This window comes from Stomoxys calcitrans, chromosome 5 (genome assembly GCF_963082655.1).
Source record: "Stomoxys calcitrans chromosome 5, idStoCalc2.1, whole genome shotgun sequence".
NCBI classification, from domain to species: domain Eukaryota; kingdom Metazoa; phylum Arthropoda; class Insecta; order Diptera; family Muscidae; genus Stomoxys; species Stomoxys calcitrans.
In genome coordinates this window covers 56,438,457-56,457,977 of record NC_081556.1, presented here as the reverse complement: position 1 = coordinate 56,457,977, position 19,521 = coordinate 56,438,457, and the positions used below count along the sequence as shown (strand labels likewise).

At 38.4% G+C, this 19,521-nt stretch overlaps 1 protein-coding gene across 2 annotated transcripts in view; it reads left to right on the top strand.

The window, feature by feature from the left end:
* LOC106092481 (uncharacterized) overlaps positions 1 to 19,521 on the top strand; it is a 221,633-nt gene that overhangs the window by 192,377 nt on the left and 9,735 nt on the right. For both annotated transcript variants that reach the window (XM_059369256.1, XM_059369255.1), the window contains exon 4: positions 12,768 to 12,910. In XM_059369256.1, the coding sequence (XP_059225239.1) occupies positions 12,768 to 12,910 (143 nt within the window). The remainder of the gene's footprint in view (positions 1 to 12,767; positions 12,911 to 19,521) is intronic.

Sequence of the window (19,521 nt, the reverse complement as noted above, 5' to 3'; positions counted from 1 at the left end):
GCTAACCTCAGAGCTACGGTGGTACCGTAAAGATTTAAAGACTATCCCCGATTCGACTTCTTGAGCATCCAGAAGCCTCAGCAGGTTGTAGTTAGCATTATGGGAACCCTTTATCTTTATAGCAAATCTAAATTCCTGGTCATAATATTAAATTACAATAAAACATACATGTTTCATTTTGTCTTGAAGACCACAGGTCTAAAAATAGCTAAGCTAAGTTACTAGGAAAATTTTATTAGAAAGGAGAGATTGTTTACTACTACTTTCGTTACGGACATTGTTAATAATAAATAAATATACAACTATCAATTCAAAACTGAGCGAAGGAGTGTAAGAAGAAGATTTACGTCTTCTCTGAAGATAGCACGATCCGCATCGTTTGGGTGCCGGGCCATTGCGAGGTAAGAAGGAATGATAGAGCAGATGATTTGACAGTGAAGACCAGAGAACTGCCGTCAATAAACTTGGTTAACCTGAAGCATTTCGGGTCGACTCAGTTCGAGTTAAGGTTGTGGGCGACGAATGAGCATGCAATGCTGTGGATGGAAGTAAGGTCAGTATAGCTATCAGTATTATAACGGGATACATAGGACTACTAGCTCACTAATGCAAAATCGGTGCGGCAAGTGATAGCATGTGTAGGAAATTTAGGAAGGATGATTAGACATTGGAGCATTTTTTTATGTCATTGACCGGCTTTCGCGGCTAACAAACACCGGCACTTAGGTGGGGACACAATACCAGACATAAACTAACTTAGGGGCGTGGTATGGAAAACAATGAAAGTTTTGTGAGCACAATTCCCGACTTCGATTTTCTTTTCGAGGTTCCAAATAGCAAATTTGCACATGAACATTGCACTAAGGAACTGTGGCAAACTTCTCACATATCACTGAGTGCTGTCCGATCCAAATTTTAGGCGCAATGGTAAGGGGGCCTCCACCTCTTTGGGGAGAAGTTTTAACAAAGCATAGTACTTCACAAATGTCACCACCAGCATTAAGAGGGGATAACCACTGCTGAAAATTTTTTCTTACGTTCTCGCCAGGATTAATATCCACACCCCCTTTTAAACCTAACCTTACCTAGGTTTAGCCCATTGTGATGGCACTGTAGCGACAGCGTAGGCCTCTAGTTAGAATCGAACCCAAGACCCATGCATTAGTAGTCCCAGCACGCTACCGACTCGGCGACCTAATAGAATTGTTTGTCGCTCATTGTTACAAAGGAATATTTTATTACTGTAGGTTCAAAAATTAATTGCCACTTCAGATTCAGCAACAAGCATATCACTTCCAGAGAATTCTCCTTGTCTTCAGTTAAACAATTCCATTGCTGTAACACTTCATCCAGATGGCATAGTGAAGTGTAACTGCTTTTGTTGGTCTAAATTGAGTGTTTAGACTTTGATTAAACTCGTCCATAGTCCTTTGCCTTGTTTTTTAATTTTCGCATTTCTTCGGCCTCAACTGTTTGCTGAAATTCTTTTTGTCAATCTCTTCTTTTTTGCTAAGGCTTTGCAAATTCTGATTTATATGCTCCCCCATGTCAATCAATAGTTTGTTTTTTATTTCGAACACATGGGGAAAGTCGAATAACTTTTTTCATTCTATTCCCGGTGGAGTCAGCTCAGCTGGATGAAGTTCATGTGAATGGAGAAGTAACATTGGTGCTGACATTTCAATACCGTTTGCCAAAGAGTTAAAAAAAATAAATGTTTTTTTTTGTGTTGTCTTTAGATTTTAATGTATATTTCAATTAGACACTGGTAGAAAACTTCTGTCAGTTCGCATCTGTTCACGTAAATATGAACTTTATGATCACTAATTAAGAAAGTGTGCAGACTACAAGAAAATATATTTAAGGGAAAAGTTGGTTAGGTTAAAAGACTCACTTAGACTACTACAGGTGTCTGGTGGGAATCGATCCCAATACCACCGCACGAGGACCACCCTACTAACTTGGCGAAAAGTAACTCATTTAACAAATGAGCACGAAAAACAAAACACCATACGATGGATGGAAAGACTACACCCAAAAAAATAATTCGATAATTTTCGCCGAGTAAATTTGGCTTTGTTTACGTTAAAAGTAAACCTTTGTTTGCGATAATTTTTTTTTACCCTGACAATACCATTCATTCTTGATATATAGAACATGTTATTTGAAATTTCAACTAATTTTTCTTTGTTTATAAATTAATAGAACGTCATGCTTAAAAAGCACATAACGTCGCGAAAAGGTTTGCAAGTCCAATTTAATGCTGTAACTTAATTTAAACTCAATTTTTTAACAATTATAAGCAGATCTCAGTTTATAATTCAAACTTTTTCAGAGTTTATTTGAATTTATTCCGATGTTATGATACACAATTATATTATTTCCATTACGGTTTTGTATTATAATCTGCTGTATCCGCCATGCTATAAATAAAACAAATAAATACTTATAGGAGTTGTTGTTTTCGCATATTAAAATACCTACCTTGGAATGGACACTTCTTTACTGCGTTAACACAAACAAACAATGTTTGTGCCTTATAAATTCTTATTGTGTTTTTATACCTGGTAGCCATTTGTGTGTTGCTGTAATGATTTTTGTCATTGGACATACCAGTTTTTTAACAACCTTTGTCGAAACTTTAAGCATTGCCACTTTTCGAGTTTACCAGGCTCCTCAATACTGCTACTGCTCAATTAAAACAAGAAAGAAAGAAAGGTGTGTAAGAATATATATATATATATATATATATATATATATATATATATATATATATATATATATATATATATATATATATATATATATATATATATATATATATATATATATATATATATATATATATATATATATATATATATATATATATATATATATATTATTTGGAAGCCCATGGGCTTGCTTGGGATTATTTTCTTGTGTATGTACACAGTAATATGCAATAGTGTGAGTATTTTTGGTCTATACGCTCAAATACTTATTTTTTCTTTTTTTCTCTATAGTAGGACAGGCACAAGAGGAAATTATTGACCGGTAAACGAATGACTGTTTAGGGCTATCGACCCACTTTTGCAATTAAAGTGTTTTTGGTACAACAACAAATGAAAGGTCCTTTTACTGTAGGCAAAGCTGCTAAAAGGCTTACAATAAACAAAGTTAGCTACGTTCAATTATCCTTCGTTTATGGCTTAAGTTTGATATGTTGAAGCGAAACGTTACACGGTTACAACAAAAGAAAAACTTCGAAATAAAAGTATTTTGTTTGTTGTGAAAATGTCCCAAACGTTTCATATTTTTGCGTGTAGAAGGACTTAAAATGTGATGAAGATCGAGAAAATATATACTTCATGGCATCGTTTTGTCTTATTGCGAGGTGTTTCGAATGGAATGGCTAGATTAGTATACCCTCATACAATGGTTGCGGGAACAAAAAGCCCGTGACAATCATTGGGCCATACTAATGCACAAAAATTATAATTACTTTTACCAGATTCAGGAACAAGGTTTATGGAACACATTCCTAATCATAACCATAGGATTTAGATGTTGGACCCTTTTCCAAATTGAATCCTATCTAGACTATATCGGGCAAGGATGTAGAGAGGATTAGGATAGCCCATCGTCTGATCCAGTACTATGCAGCATTAAAACTAATTGGCTGCCTTAAATATGTGAAGATACAGATAAGGACGACCCCGACGATTCCCTAAAATGATTTTTATTTTGGAAGTAACTAATATACACGCCGATGCGTATTTTCGCTATAAAACACATATTTTTATTCCAATTTATTAACTTTTGTAGGAGACATATTTCTGGTCTAACAAATGTGTTATTGCAAACCATGGACAAATCGATCAATGTTTTAGTGTAGGTCCCATGTAAACTTCCATTTCACATATAGAGATTTTTACATTGAGTTTAATGAAATCTAGATGAAATTTAGGATAGATAGAATTCAAGTTGGGGTACGATCTAAAAATCGATGGAAAGGGAAGAAAATTTCCTTTGAAATAAGGTATATTGCGTAAATAAGGCGGTCGCTTTTCATTGCCAATAATGAAAATTTGGAATATTCGGTTCATTTGAAAAATTAACTTTTATGCTGCCGGTTACATAAAATCGGACAGGATAGAGATATTTTTAATACCTTGAATTGTTGGAAACATTTCTGTCTGTCAGTTGAAATCATGTCACAGTCTTTAAAAATAGAGATATTGAGCTGAAATGTTGCACAGATTCCTTTTTTGCCCATAAGCAGGTTAAGTTCGAAGATGAGCTTTATCGAATTATATCTTGATATAGCCCCCATATAGACCGATACGCCGATTAAGGGTCTTAGGCCCATAAAAGCCACATTTATTATCCGATTTTTTTTGAAATTTGGGACAGTGAGTTGTGTTGGGCCAGTCGACATCCTACTTCAATTTGGCCCAGATCGGACAGGATTGGGATATAGCTGCCAGGGTTAAGGGTTTGGACCCATAAAACCCACATCGACATCCTTCTTCAATTAGGCCTAGATCGGTCCATATTTGGATATAGCTGGCATATAGACCGATCTCACGATTTAAGGTTTTGGACCCATTAAAGGTGCATTTTTTGTCCGATTTCGCCCAAATTTGGGACAGTGAATTGTGTTAGGCCCTTCAATATTCTTCTTCAATTTGGTTCAGATCGATCCAGATTTAGATATAGCTGCCATGTAGACCGACATCTCTATTTAAAGTCTTGGCCCCATAAAACCCACATCGACATCCTTCTTCAATTAGGCCTAGATCGGTCCATATTTGGATATAGCTGCCATATAGACCGATCTCACGATTTAAGGTTTTGGACCCATTAAAGGTGCATTTATTGTCCGATTTCGCCAAATTTGGGACAGTGAATTGTGTTAGGCCCTTCAATATTCTTCTTCAATTTGTCTCAGATCGGTCCAGATTTGGATATAGCTGCTATATAGACCAATAACTCGATTTAAAGTCTTGGCCCCATAAAAGTCACATTTATGTAATATGATTTCGCTGAAATTTGACACAGTGACTTATGATAGGCTTTTCGACATCCGTGACGTATGTGGTTCCGATCGGTCTATATTTGTATATAGCTACCGAAAAGACCAATATTTTGTTCTACAAAATTGAACAATGACTTGTACTCATTAGACCACGCAATGTCAGTGTCTAATTTGATTTAAATCGGACCCTATTTCGATATAGCTGCTATGGGGGCATAAATTATGCATTTTTCACTGGATTATGACGTAAAGTGGTTTACATATATACCAGAGGTGGTGGGTAGCAAAGTTCGGCCCGGCAGAAAATAATGCCTTTTTGCTTGTTCATGTTGAAAACGATGCCATTTTTAATCCGCTAAAGATATGAAATATATAAACTGACATAAATTGTGTGAAAGTTTATATTGTAGCTTAGATTGACGGAGTTATTTAAAAAAACACTGAATAAAACAAAGTCAAAATTTTGATATATTGAAATTAAACAACTTATAACTCGTTAACGGTAAACGGTAGATGGCATGGTACATTATGAGTATTTTTTACTAGATCTGGTCAAGCTCTTTCTCTGTAGTACTAAATCGTGCAAATCGATTCAGTAGATCAAAAGTTATGGCCCCCAAAGGTTGGAGAAGTCAAAGTGGTCAACTTTGACACCCTGTATCTCAACTGTATTAAAGATATGGACCCGCGGCAGTACTTTCCTGAAAGCTTATGTCCTCCTCTACACTACAATGTCTGGAATATTTTGAAACGCTAAGATCAACAAATAAAAGTAGTAGACTTACTTCCCATTTCTTTGCCGATTGGCTCTCTGTGCGACGTTCCAATTGTGTGTTACCCTTGTAGCTTTCGCTCTTTAAACCAACCAGCTCTGGGGTCCACAATGGCGTTCGCTGTTTGCCCCTTGGCTTGGCACTAAGATATGCTGACACAAGCGAGTCATTCAGGGCCTTCGTGGCCCGTTTTACTATTTATTTACTATATCCTCCGCAGTTGCCACTTCCGTTTCTGGTCTAGAAAGGATAGACGTGCAGAATTTGTGCCGAAATTTATCCCAATCCACCTTTCTTCTGTTTAGCCGAGGGGCCACTTCTGCAATACTTCCTCCAAGGCTGAAACTAATATAAAGACGCTCAGAGAAGCTGTGGTCACCCAACTCTTCCCAGTAGCACATCTTTCCGCTTATATTCTCCGATGCGAAGCAAACATCTAGGTCCTCCTGCCTGTTTTTGGTAATAAAGGCCGGTTTATTCTCTTTATTACAGATTGCCAGATTGCTACTGGGTCATTTCTGAAAAGTGTACCAGTCAGTGTTGATACTAATTAATAATAAGTGTGAAAAACAACTTTCTGATACAAATTTCATAAAAATTGGAAAAACTGCATATTTAATGAGACATAACTGCAAATGCAAATTTGCTCACCAACATTTTAGTATGGAACAGGGTGCAAACTGGTCACATCAATGTTTCATGATTAAACACAATGAAAAGGGACCTCATTTTTATAGCCGAGTCCGAACTGCGTGTCGCAGGGCTGTACCTCTTTGAGAATAAGTTTCAAATGGCTATGTATTAAGCAAATTTCGCCAGCATTAGGAGGGGATAACCACCGCGCAAATTATATTCTTATATTCTAGCTAGGATCCGAACCATTGATAACTTCTTCGCCATGGCGGCTAATCTTTATGTGGATACTAGCTGACCCGGGCCCACTCCGCTGCGGCTTCTTTTACTTTATATGGAACACAATTTTCCTTGGAATATTTATTTTCGACAATTAAAGAGCTTTAAGTGAAATACCATGGTACGAAAATAGTATATCGCTTGACTAACAGTTTTGGGGAAGGGATGATGCCCTAAATACATGGTTCTACATTTGGGCATCAAATTCGTATTCTTCTCCCAAATACCTTTTATTTAAGCCCTATATTCCCATGGTCAGTAAATAAGTCCTATATGGAGGGTGCATGGAGGAAGGGGTGGACCCCCAGTATCATGGTCCCACATTTGGATATTAGATTCGTATTCTACTCGTACCTGCCTTTCATTTGAGTCTCATAATGCCATAGCAGGTAGATATGTCCGATTTAGGGGTGTTTTGGGGGTTGGGGTGGTCCCCCTAACACTTGATCCGAAAATTGGATATCAGATATCCTTATTACCTTTCATTTGAGTCTCATATTGTCGTGATTGGTCTAAATATATGTTTGGTAGGTTTTAGGGTAAGGCGGCTCCCCTAGGTACCCCATCCGAAATTTGGAATTTTTATTTTTAGGGCGCTATGTGAGAGCACACAAGATTTCGCTTAAATCGCACCAGCCATCTCCGGGATCTGGCTTTTCTGAAAATTAGGGTAGGGGGGAGGGTCCGCCCTCCCTTCAGCTATCAAAAAATTACGTACCCTATTTTCACCACGGGATATTTATGCACCATCTGTGAAAATTTCAAGAAAAAAAAGGCCAAAAATAGTATTCTTAAATTCAAGAAATTTTTATTCGAGCATTTATTTGTCCAAAATTATATAAAACCCGTAAAAATGAGGAGCAGAATTGATTTTAAATATTATTCCCTTCCTTCCGCAAGAATAGATATGTCTAATATATTTTACGATTGATTTGAAAATTCAATGCTTCATTAAAAATTCAAAGCGGATCATTCAATGCATTCTCTATTAAATTAATAAAAAGTTTTTGACTTTTTTTTATGTGCTTAGGAATTGTACCCAGAAAAGTTCCCATGTTGCTATAAATGTAACTCGCATCTCCATTTTTAAAGGACGTTCATTTGGTAAACTTATGTATGCTCGAAAAAATTGTTTTAGTTTGTGCGTTTGTAGTCAAAGAGCCCCAGGACTTCGTAATTGACTGTGTCCCAGATGAACAGTTGACATTCACTCTTATATCTACGATGGTTGTGTACACAAGTACTTGGAATGTTAAAGCCATAAAGCAAATTAATTTCGGGTATCATAGTTCCCAGGGAACAACCACTCGAAAAATTGTGAATACACACACACAAATGTACACACGTATGTACTTGTATAACGTCGACGATGGCTAATAGGAAGAATTGATTTAGAATTCTATGAAAATTTTGTGAACCATACTGATGTGCGATTTTTCATATATGTAAGAGCTGAAGTGGGATTGTGCGGGACTAGTTGACTCTACTCTACATGGGGTTCTTTGGATTAGTCCGATTTTGACAGTATTTGCAAAAGGTGTGACTGTGGAGGTCAACGTAGTGCTAACGTAGGTTAGCATTTCCGCCTATGACGCCGAACGCCTGGTTTCGAATCCAAACGAGAACATCAGACCAAGTTTTCAGAGGTAGTTTTCTCCTCCTAATGCTGGCGAGATTTGTAATGTACTTTGCCATGTAGAAACTTCTCCTTAAAGAGCTGTCGCACTGCGGCACGCCGTTCCGCCTCGGCTATAAAAAGGAGGTCCCTTATCGTTGAGCTTAAACTTGATTCGGACAGCACTCACTTATATGAGTGGAATGATCATGAGCAAGTAAGCATTTGAATTTGTTAAAATCTAATTCTAATGATCTTTCCATATATGAAAAAATCCTGTGTTAGATTTCAAGCTGATATCCCAACGCGTATTCGTTCGAACGAACGTTAAAGGAAAGATTATCTTTAAGTGTCAAGATGACATAATCAAGATCAATGTATACCAAAATTCGCAGATGTTACAAATCGGTTCCATTCCATTCTGTGGAGGATATATTAATTCGACATTAATGTTTCAGAGAAGGTCGAGAAGATGTATGTGGATATCAAGGTGCTTATCACAACTCGTTTCAGTAAAATCGGGTAATAAATGCTCCTTTTAGGAATCCAAGACCTTAATTCAATGAAACGTACGTAGACCATACTCGGTCCGGATATCGAGATGCCTAGTGCAACTCATTTTTCCAAACATATAAAACATAGGTTTTTATGGGCTAAAAATCCTAAAGCGCCAGATCGGTTTATATGACAACTATCCAGACAGAAACACAGAAATTGCTAAATCTTTCTTTAGAACGATCATGGACAAAATAGATAAAAAATCACCCTTTAATGTTCTATACTCCTTCGAACATTAACATGCTTTTGACGGACAGACGGACATGGCTTTATCAACTTTGAGTATTAAGACATTGAAGAATATGTATCCTTTGTAAGGTCTCAGATCAATATTTCCATGTGTTACAAACGGAATGACGAAATTAATATACCCCATCCCTTGGTGGAGGATAAAATAAAACAACATCTTTTGCCTGTTTCATGTTCATGTTCAAGATTTTGCAGAATTTCTAGTTGAAACAATAGGTTCTGTTAATTAAAATAGCAGACCAAAGTGTTTGCTAAAACTGCAGTCAAATCTGGTTTCCCATTTTCATTAGACGAAAAGTGTTGTTTAAGCCAAATTGTTTGCTATTTTAAGTAACAAATTTCTTTAAGTGTAGTCTTTGGGTGCTGGAAACTGGTCAAATCGGTGTATATTTGTACACGGCTTTCTTATGAAATGGTCCTCCTTGAACACCTAGAACCCATAATTGTTATTAGAGGTGCGATTTTTTACATAACGTTTTGCAAATATATTTTATATTGATGCCCTGGATGCCGCAATTGCTATCCTATTTGGCTACGACTGTCGCCGAAAATCCAATGGGAAGATCCGGATCATGAGAAGACAAGGCTATTACCGAAAGGAAGTAGGAAACAGATCAGTATAACTTTCGGTTTTATAACGGGACCCATACGACTACGAGATCACTTATGCAGAATGCTTGCCTGTGGGGAAGATGATAGACGTTGCACAGTGGGATAGAATCGAAAAAACTAGTAAAAACTGTGCCGTTTGAAAATGGATAGGTATATCTCTTTGAAATTAAATAGTTAGAGTTGAGATGTTAACGAGATCATATGCAAATTAAAAGGCACTAGGTGCTCGGGCGACTATTAGCTGTCCCATAAAGTTGGTCATCTCAGCATTTTGAAAACCATGTGCGCACCGACACACTGATGCAATTCTTTGACCAGTACCGGGTGAACCGGGTCTATAGAGACTGGATAAACCATATGATAAGGAACAGAGGGATAAATTGTGGATCCCATGACATAAATATAAGGATGAAAGTGGCCATTCCTACGGGCGACCACCATAAACAACCTATTGAACCCGTCTCCAGCGCAGACGATATTATATTACTTCCAAGGGGTAAGGATACAAACCAGCTTAGCGTAAGGGGCGAAAGGGTCGTTCAGTTGGCATACGAATGGGAGGAGGTCTTAATCTTAATCCGAAGAAGACTGAAATCTGCTTCTTCACGAGGAAGACGAAGGTGGTGACGCACAACGTTTCCTCAATAAAACGATTTCTATAACTGATGCGGTCAAATACTAATAAGTGATTTTGTACAGGAAACTGAATTGGGAGTGGCATATTCTGGAGCGTACCTTAAGGGCTTACGGATGTTGGGCACTTTGTAGTAGGGCCGTAGGCACGAAAAGGTAATAAGACTAATACTTACAAATTCGTCAGTGGTTTGGTGAACTGTGATGGGGAAAAAGTGCATCGAAATCGAAGCAGTTTGAGTTAAATTCGTGGGCGAGGAACGCATGTAATACTGTGGAACAGTGAAACGGTCGGTAGGACGATGAAAATCCTATGGGGAGTTCCGCTTTATGCGAAGACAAGGCTATTACTTTAAGGAAGAAAGAAGGGAGTTAATATAGCTTATGACATCACGACTACGAGCTGACTTATACACAATCGGTGAGGCAAGATAGCATATAAAGGGCATGTGGTGAGATGTTGAAGCATTTTCTATGTCATTATCCGGCTTTCGCCGCTAACAGACACCGGCATTCAGGTGGGGACACAATAATTAACGTGAACCAACTAAGGGAAAACAAGTAAAAAGTTTTTCGCCACAATTTAGTAAAAGTTGGATAACTTAAGCACCCAAATTCGGCACTGAATGGTCTAATATTTATGTCACAATTCAATTTTGTAGAACAAAATATTGGTCTTTTTGGCAGATATATCCAATTATAAACCGATCTGAACCATATTAAGGTCGGATATCATGAGGCTCAGAAAAACTCACTGTTTCAGCGATATCGGGTAATAAATAAAGCTTTTACGGTCTTTAGACCCTTTATCGGGAGATCGGTCTATATGGCAGCTGTATCTAAATATCGACCGATCTAATCCATATTTAGGTCAGATGTCGGGAGGCTTAAAATAACTCACTTTTTCAAATTCTAGCGAAATCGGGTAATAAATAAAGCCTTTATGGCCTTCACACCCTTTATCGAGAGATCGGTCTATATGGCAGCTTTATCTAAATATAGTCAGATTTTAGCGAAATCGATTAAAAAATAAAGCTTTTATGGCTTCAGACCGATCTGAATCATATTCGAGTCAGTTGTCGGGAAGCTTTAAACTACTCACTGTTTTAAATTTAAGCGATATCGGGTAATAATTAAGGCTTTTATGGGCTTCAGACCCTTTATCGAGAGATCGGTCTATATGACAGCTATATCTAAATATGGACCAATTTAATGCATTTGTACGTCAAATGTGGGGAGGCTTCAAATAACTCACTCTTTCAAATTTTAGCGAAATCGGGTAATAAATAAAGCCTTTAGGGGCTTCAGACCCTTTATCGGGAGATCGGTCTATATGGCAGCTATATCTAAATATATCCGATCTGAACCATATTAAGGTGAGTTGTCGGGAAGCTTTAAACTACCCACTGTTTCAAATTTAAGCAAAATCAGATGAAAAATATTGTTTTTATAGACATTAGTCCCTTTTTCGGAAAATCGATCTATATAGCAGCTATATCCAAATATGGTCCGATTTGGCCCGTTCAAAAACTTAACCAGCGTGCATCAATGGGACGCATCTGTGCCAAATTTCAGCTCAATATCTCAATTTTTAAAGCCTGTAGAGTGATTACTTCGGTGCCGGTTAAGGGTTTGAAGCTCATAAAAGCTTTATTTATTACCCGATTTTGTTGAAATTTGCAATACAAAATACAACAGTGACTTATATATTTATAAGACCACTCAACGTCCGTGCCGAATTTGGGTGCATAAGTTACACAATTTGCATCGGATGGTGACGAAGGGGGTTTACATATATACCCGAGGTGGTGGGTATCCAAAGTTCGGCCCGGCCGAACTTAATGCCTCTTTACTTGTTTATTTTGCGTGTGGAGATCTTAAAGGACATGTTTTTGTTAAATTTCAATTATTAAGTAATAATTCGGGTGTGAAGATTTTAAACATGTGATTTCAAAAACTTTAATCCATTAAACTCTTTGATTAAATTTGCTGACATGTTGTCTATGAAGTATTCAAACACTTACATGCAGTAACTTTTTGAAAATTTCTAGGACTCAGAGTTGAAATATAACTGAAACTACACTTTATAATATCTCTACTATACTTTAAGCATAAACATAGCAATTAGTTTAAATTGACATCCGTGATATTAGCCAGCTAGATGGCAAGGTTAACAGAATCAACATAATAGCATCACACATTTGTCAGCACAAAGAATTACATTCAAAACCACATTGGTTCGAAAACCTTCTCCCACAATGTTCATACAAGCGTCTCAGTCACGGGCAAGACTGAGATGCATGTATGTCTCGTTATCAGAATATCACCATCTCATTGCTGATTCACAATTTGTCAACTCTTGACTTTAAGCCTCATTTATTTTGCTTTCTTGCAGTGAGCTGCGCAAAGGAGTCCGATGCATTCAGAGCTATACCAGGCGTTGCATGGATTTGCAGCAACGCAATCAATTCAACAAATTGTATCATGGCACTAATCAATTCATAAGGGATCTCTGTAACAAGGGTGAATTCCAAGATGGTAAGTGGCCCCTCTCCTCAAGCAGCAGCTGTAAATCATTTGTCATTTTGTGGCGACACGAGCAACCAAGCACATACGAAATTTAAATTTGCTAGTTGACAAAGGATAAATGAAATAAAAATCCTTATGTATGCTGGAATCTATTCATATATTGTAGTAATTAGATTGTATCGAATGGTTGAATCAGAAACCCATACAAGGCGACACGGCAGTACACAAGTATGCAAGAAATAGTTGGTAAGTTTGTAGTGGCTGATTATTTGCCACAGTCTAGACAATAATTGTACATCCAGATCTAATAGTTTATCATGCATTTGGGTAATTGGTGAATCTCATATAAAGTGGCATCTGCCAGAGGCTTACTATAAGATTGAATCAATTCAAAAAAAGTCATATAGGTTAGTTTGAAAAGAGGGTGCAGATATTAATCCGCCCCATGCCACTATGGATATACACATAACCCAGTAATCGGCTTGTAGTGCCCTCTTATTACTAAATGGCAATATTGGTTTGAAAAAATTGTATGGGCATAATTCAATTATTTATTGTGAAAATTTGTATCCAATCTCATCTCATAGCCGACAATTTGTAATATGCAATTTAATTTTTGAACCTATTAAACCATCCCTTCACAAGATGGGCCTATATGATGTGAATGTAAGTAGCTACCCTCAAATCCTGAAGACTATAAACCTATTTTTTAACATCTTTGACACGCTAACGTTAAATTTAATAGAGAATGTTGCGATTCTTTATGTTGTGATTCATTTCATTTGGTCTTAAAATGGTTTGAGCATTTCAACAGAAAATTGTCCAACACCTGCCATATTGTGTCTTGGTTCTATTATATCTTTTTATCCAACCCCGATTTCTCACGTATGTAGTATAATAAAAACACGACGTTAAATTTGGAACCCAAATCCACTTACATTTACAGTTTAAAGCGATTGCATAAAAAGAAATAGTTGTGGTTCAAAACGGGTTAATATTAGAGATAAAGTATTTGCGTGACCGCCCTGAATCTGAAACAACCTTCAATTGAACATGCAGACCGATCGCGACAATATGGGACTCAAATGAAAGGTCTTTGAGATGAAAGTAAACATTTGATGTTGCTATTTGGTATTAAGAGTCTGGGGGCCTTAACAAATACGCCGAACAAATCAAATAATGTGGATATGAAAAGAACATATAGTATAGCCCAAAATGAATTGATAATCTGGGCATCAGCTTAAAATACTTAAAGAATAAACTATTTTCAACAAGTAAAAGAGTGCTAAGTTCGGCCGGACCGAATCTTATATACCCTCCACCATGGATCGCATTTGTCGAGCTCTTGCCGCGGTATCTCTTTTTAGGCAAACAAAGAATAATAGAAAATATTTGCTATGTTATTGGAACCCAGACCGGTTTATATGACAGCTATATCAGGTTATGGACCAATTTGAACTATACTCAGCACAGTTGTTGAAAGTCATAATAAAACACCTCATGCAAAATTTCAGCCTAATTGGACAATAATTGCGTCCTCTAGTGGCTCAAAAATCAAAACCCCAGATCGGTTTATATGGCGGCTATATCAGGTTATGGACCGATTTGAACCATTCTGAGCACAGTTGGTAGAAGTCATAATAAAACACCTCAAATTAGTATACCCTCCACCATAGGATGGGGGTATACTAATTTCGTGCATAAAGTATACATATTCTTGATCGTCATGACATTTTGAGTCGAACTAGCCTTGTCCGTCCGTCTGTTTGTCGAAAGCACGCTAACTTTCGCAGGAGTAAAGCTATTCGCTTGAAATTTTGCACAAATACTACTTATTAGTGTAGGTCGGTTGGGATTGTAAATGGGCTACATCGGTCCACGTTTTGATATAGCTGCCACATAAACCGATCTGGGGTCGCGACTTCTTGAGCCACTAGAGGATTCAATTATTATCCGATTCAGCTGAAATTCTGCATGAGGTGTTTTGCTATGACTTTCAACATTTGTGCGAAGAATAGTTCAAATCGGTCCTTAACCTGATATAGCTGTCATATAAACCGATCTGAGGTCATGACTTCTTGAGACTCTAGAAGACGCAATTCTTATACGATTTGGCTAAAATTTTGCATGACGTGTTTGTCATGACTGTGCCAAACATGTTTCAAATCGGTTTATCACTTGATATAGCTGTCATATAAACCTATCTGGGGTGTTGACTTCTTGAGCCAGTAGAGGGCGCAATTTTTATCCGATTTAGCTGAAATTTTGTACAACGGCATCTCTTATGACCTTTAACATACGTGTCGGAAATGGCATGAATCGCTTTATAGCCCAATGCAGCTCCCCTATAAGCTCATCTCTCTATTTTACTTCTTCAGCCCCTAAAGTGCCCATTTCTTATTAGATTTGGCTGAAATTTTAACAATAACTTCTACTATGGTCTCTAATATTCAGTTCAATTATGGTCCGAAATGAACCATAACTTGATATTGCTCCAATAACAATTATTTTCTTTTATTCTTTGTTTGCCTAAAAAGAGATACCGTGGCAAGAGCTCGACAAATGCGATCCATGGTGGAGGGTATATAAGATTCGGCACGGCCGAACTTGGCACGCTTTTACTTGTTTATACCTAGCTTTTTTTGGACATAAGGTGGGAAAATGCATTCCGCATCGAACGCTGGCTGTCGCCTATCGCTGTATGCCGGGCTCGGTCTCTGCCGACTAAAACAAACCTAAACCAGCCCTGCATTTGGTATGTACTCTAAATCTCGCTCCATATACAAGAATACTATTGCAGGCCTCCATCATTAGCCTGCGCTTGCCTGGAAGAGAGTCTTCGATGTTCGCCATTAACCTCCTAATTGGACAGCGTACTGCGTCCAATTTGGTATCGAGTCGTACCCCTTGGTATTTCACGCTGGGATGCGTAGTCGAGCAGTTTTGACTCGACTCCGACTTCAACTCCATTCCGACTCAGACTCCGGACTTTGTGTTTCCCTTTCTCCCAATTTAGCTGCATACCTTCACAAACGAGCGCAACTTTCTTTGGTTGTGTTGAGAACAATGTCACTTTAGAAATTACATCTTTCTGACGAGATGACGGATTGCACCATATGATCTTGTGGTTGTTGTAAAAATGAGACCACCTCTTAAATTCGCCTTGATGCTGAACATGGAGTTTGTACTCTTAACAAGAAAAAATCCAATTAGTAGTGTATATGCGGACAGACGAAATACTGCAGAAGACCAAGAGTTCGTCAAATATGTATGAGTCCGACTGGATAAAAAGTTGACCTGTTCAGAGCAAATTCGGCACGTAACGGCAAAGGCCACAAGGATAACGGCGCAGCTCAGTTGACTGATGACAAACATTTGTAGGCGCATACTCTTAATGGGGACATACAATAGTTTCCTCCTCCACGGGAGCGAAATAGGATGCCAGACACTGCAGACAAAACCAACCTTTGGGGTTTTCATGCATCTAAGAATATTCCTTTCGATAGATATCTTTTATAGATGTTTGGAAGCATATCTGGTCGTTTCTCGGAGATTATCTTCATGACTTCTACCGGAACTCCGTCTTGCGCATTTTGAGCTTTCAGGGCTACGTGCAACGAGTGTGAGTCCACTCCAGTGTTTTCGTCGTTTGGTCTTGGACCGTGTTCGGAGATAGGGTGATTATAATATTCCGCATTGTTTTGTCATCCATATTTGGGCTTTTCATTCTAAGCTTTTTCATTATGACTTCGTATTTAAGTCCTCAGGGGTCTCGGTTTAGGTCTTCTCTTAATTCTTTTCAATTCTTTATTTTGCATTTGGCTATGGCGCTCCCAAGTGCCTTTTTTGTCTCCTTATATTGGATATACCCTGCTTCTGCAATCACGTCTGTGTTCATCGGTTGAGTCATTCCAGCAGTGTACTGCGTGTCTGTTTGCTTTCTATCCCTTAATCCTAGGCATTGCCTTATCACATCCCTTAGAAATTAGGCGATTCCTCATACGGGTTTAGCCATTTCGTTTGTAACACCTTGAAATATTGAATTGTGCTCCCCATAATATAAGGTATATATGTTATTGATCGTCTCGACATTCTGTGTCAACCTAGCTATGGCTGTCCATACATCCTTCCTTCCGAATGCCCATCCGTCAAAATCACGTTAGCGTGAGACGCTTAGGGCTAACCACTTTGCTAAGATACTTCTTATTGACGAAGGTCATTGGGGAATGCAAATGGGCCATATCGGTTCAGATATGGATTTAGTTCCCGTACAAAGTGGTCCTTTGACTTGACTTCTTGTGGAAAGTACACATGTGCCCTTAAACTAAATTCATTTGTTTAAATTTTTAGCAGAATCTATGGTGGTGGGTTCTCAAGATTCGGCTCGGCCAATTTAAGCACGTTTTTAATTGTATGTTCATAACAATAGGCGATGTATTGCAGAATATTTAAGCTATATTAGGAGGAGGTCACGTAGTTCAGAGGTTAGCTTGGCCGCCTATGACGCTGAAAATCTAGGTTCGAATCCTGGTGAAAACATCGGACAAATTTTCAGAAATGGTTATTCTCTCCTAATGCTGGCGACATTTGTGAGCTACTTTGCCAAGTTTGCATGACATGGTAGCCGTGTAAAAACTTCTACCCAAAGAGATGTTCCACACGGCTCTCCGTTGAGACTCGGCTATACAAAGGAGGTTATCATTGGACTTAAACTTGAGACGGACAGAAGTCATTGATATGTGTGAACTTCGCCCCCTGTTCCTAAATACAATGTTCGTGGGAAAATTTACATTTGCATGTCAGGTTATAGATTCGGACCATGCTTTATATAATGTCATAAGAGAAGATATCATGCAAATTTCAGCCAAATCAGCTAAGACTTGGGCCCTCTAGAGGCTCAAAATATAACGCGTAGATCGGTTTATAATGGCATCTATATAAGGTTAGGGACGGATTCAGATCATACTTGGTACAGGTGTTGGATGTCATTAAAAAAGCCCTCTGATTGCCCTCTGATACATCCTTTCTTTTGAATACAATATATTCTCGGTCGTCCTACATGTCAGTTTGATGTTGCTTTTATTGGGAGAAGTGCGTCGGTCCCCCCGACGCTAAGACCCTAAAGACAATTTATTTGAGTCCTTTAATACCGAGATCTACATGTCCGGCAGAACGGCAGGACCTTACCTAAATTCCTGAATCTTTATATTAACATAAGATTCGAACTCTAATGCCATAGACCTTTCGTTTAATTTCCATATTATCCCGATCGAACTACCCGTCCTATTGCAAAGTATTTTGTGACGTTGGACATTCATGCCCGTTTTAGGAGTTTTTGGAGTAGAAGAGGCCCCTTGGACACCTTGGACCACACACTCTATGCTGTCCCAACCGGTAAATATTCCCTGTTGGGGGTTTTTGGTGGGTGAGGGGTGCCTCAAAACCCATCAGGAATAAATTTTTATATTAGCTTTTACTATACTCTTAAATACCTTCTATTTGATATCCATATTGTCCCAATCGGTTCAGATGTCCTGTTCGGGTGTTTTGGGCGGTGGGGGGACCTTAGACACCAAGGAATACATTTTTATGTCAGATTTGTACTCTACTTTTAAATACCTTTCATTTGATACCCATATTGCCCAAACCGGTGAAATAGTCCTGTTGGGGGTTTTTTTTTTTGGGGGGTTAGGGGGACCCCCGAACAATAGGGTGAAATTTGTATATGTACTCTATATTTTTGTTCGTACTCTACACTTAAATACCTTTCGTTTGATACCCATACTGTACCAATCGGTAAACATGTCCGTTGGGGTGCGTTTTGGGATAGGTCGTCCCCCCAGATTATACAATATGACCCTAAAATTTTATAACAATTTCGTGTTTTTGGGGTACTACCGGAGGCCACCGTAGTGCAGTGTACGTAGTGTATGTCTGCCTATGACGCTGAACGCCTGGGTTTGAATCCTGGCGAGACCATCAGAAAAAATTTTCAACAGTGGTTTTCCCCTCCTAATGCTTGCAACATTTGTGAGGTACTATGCCATGTAAAACTTCTCTCGAAAGAGGTGTCGCACTGCGGCACGCCGTTCGGACTCGGCTATAAAAAGGAGGCCCCTTATCATTGAGCTTAAAACTTGAATCGGACTGCACTCATTGATATGTGAGAAGTTTGCCCCTGTTCCTTAGTGGAATGTTCATGGGCAAAATTTGCATTTGGGGTACCATAAGGTGGCGTACAAAATTTCGCTTAAATCGGTGCACCCGTCTCCGAGATCTGGCATTTTTGAAAAGGGTAAGGGGAGGGTTTGCAAATTGGAGAACTAGCAAATTTGCCTATGAACATTCCTTTAAGGTACAGTGGGTATATTTCTCTCAAATCAAAGAGGACAGTCCGATACAAGTTTAAGCTCAACGATAATGGACTTCATTTTTATTGCCGAGTCGGAACGGCTTGTCGCTCAGGAGACACCACTTAGTAGAGAAGTTTTCACGGCTGACTACCTATGTGAATAACCTCACAAGTGTCGCCACACTAGAAAGAGAAACCAACGCTGAAAATTTGTTCTGATGTTCTCGCCGGGACTTGAACCCAGGCGTTCAGCGTCGATGGCGAACAT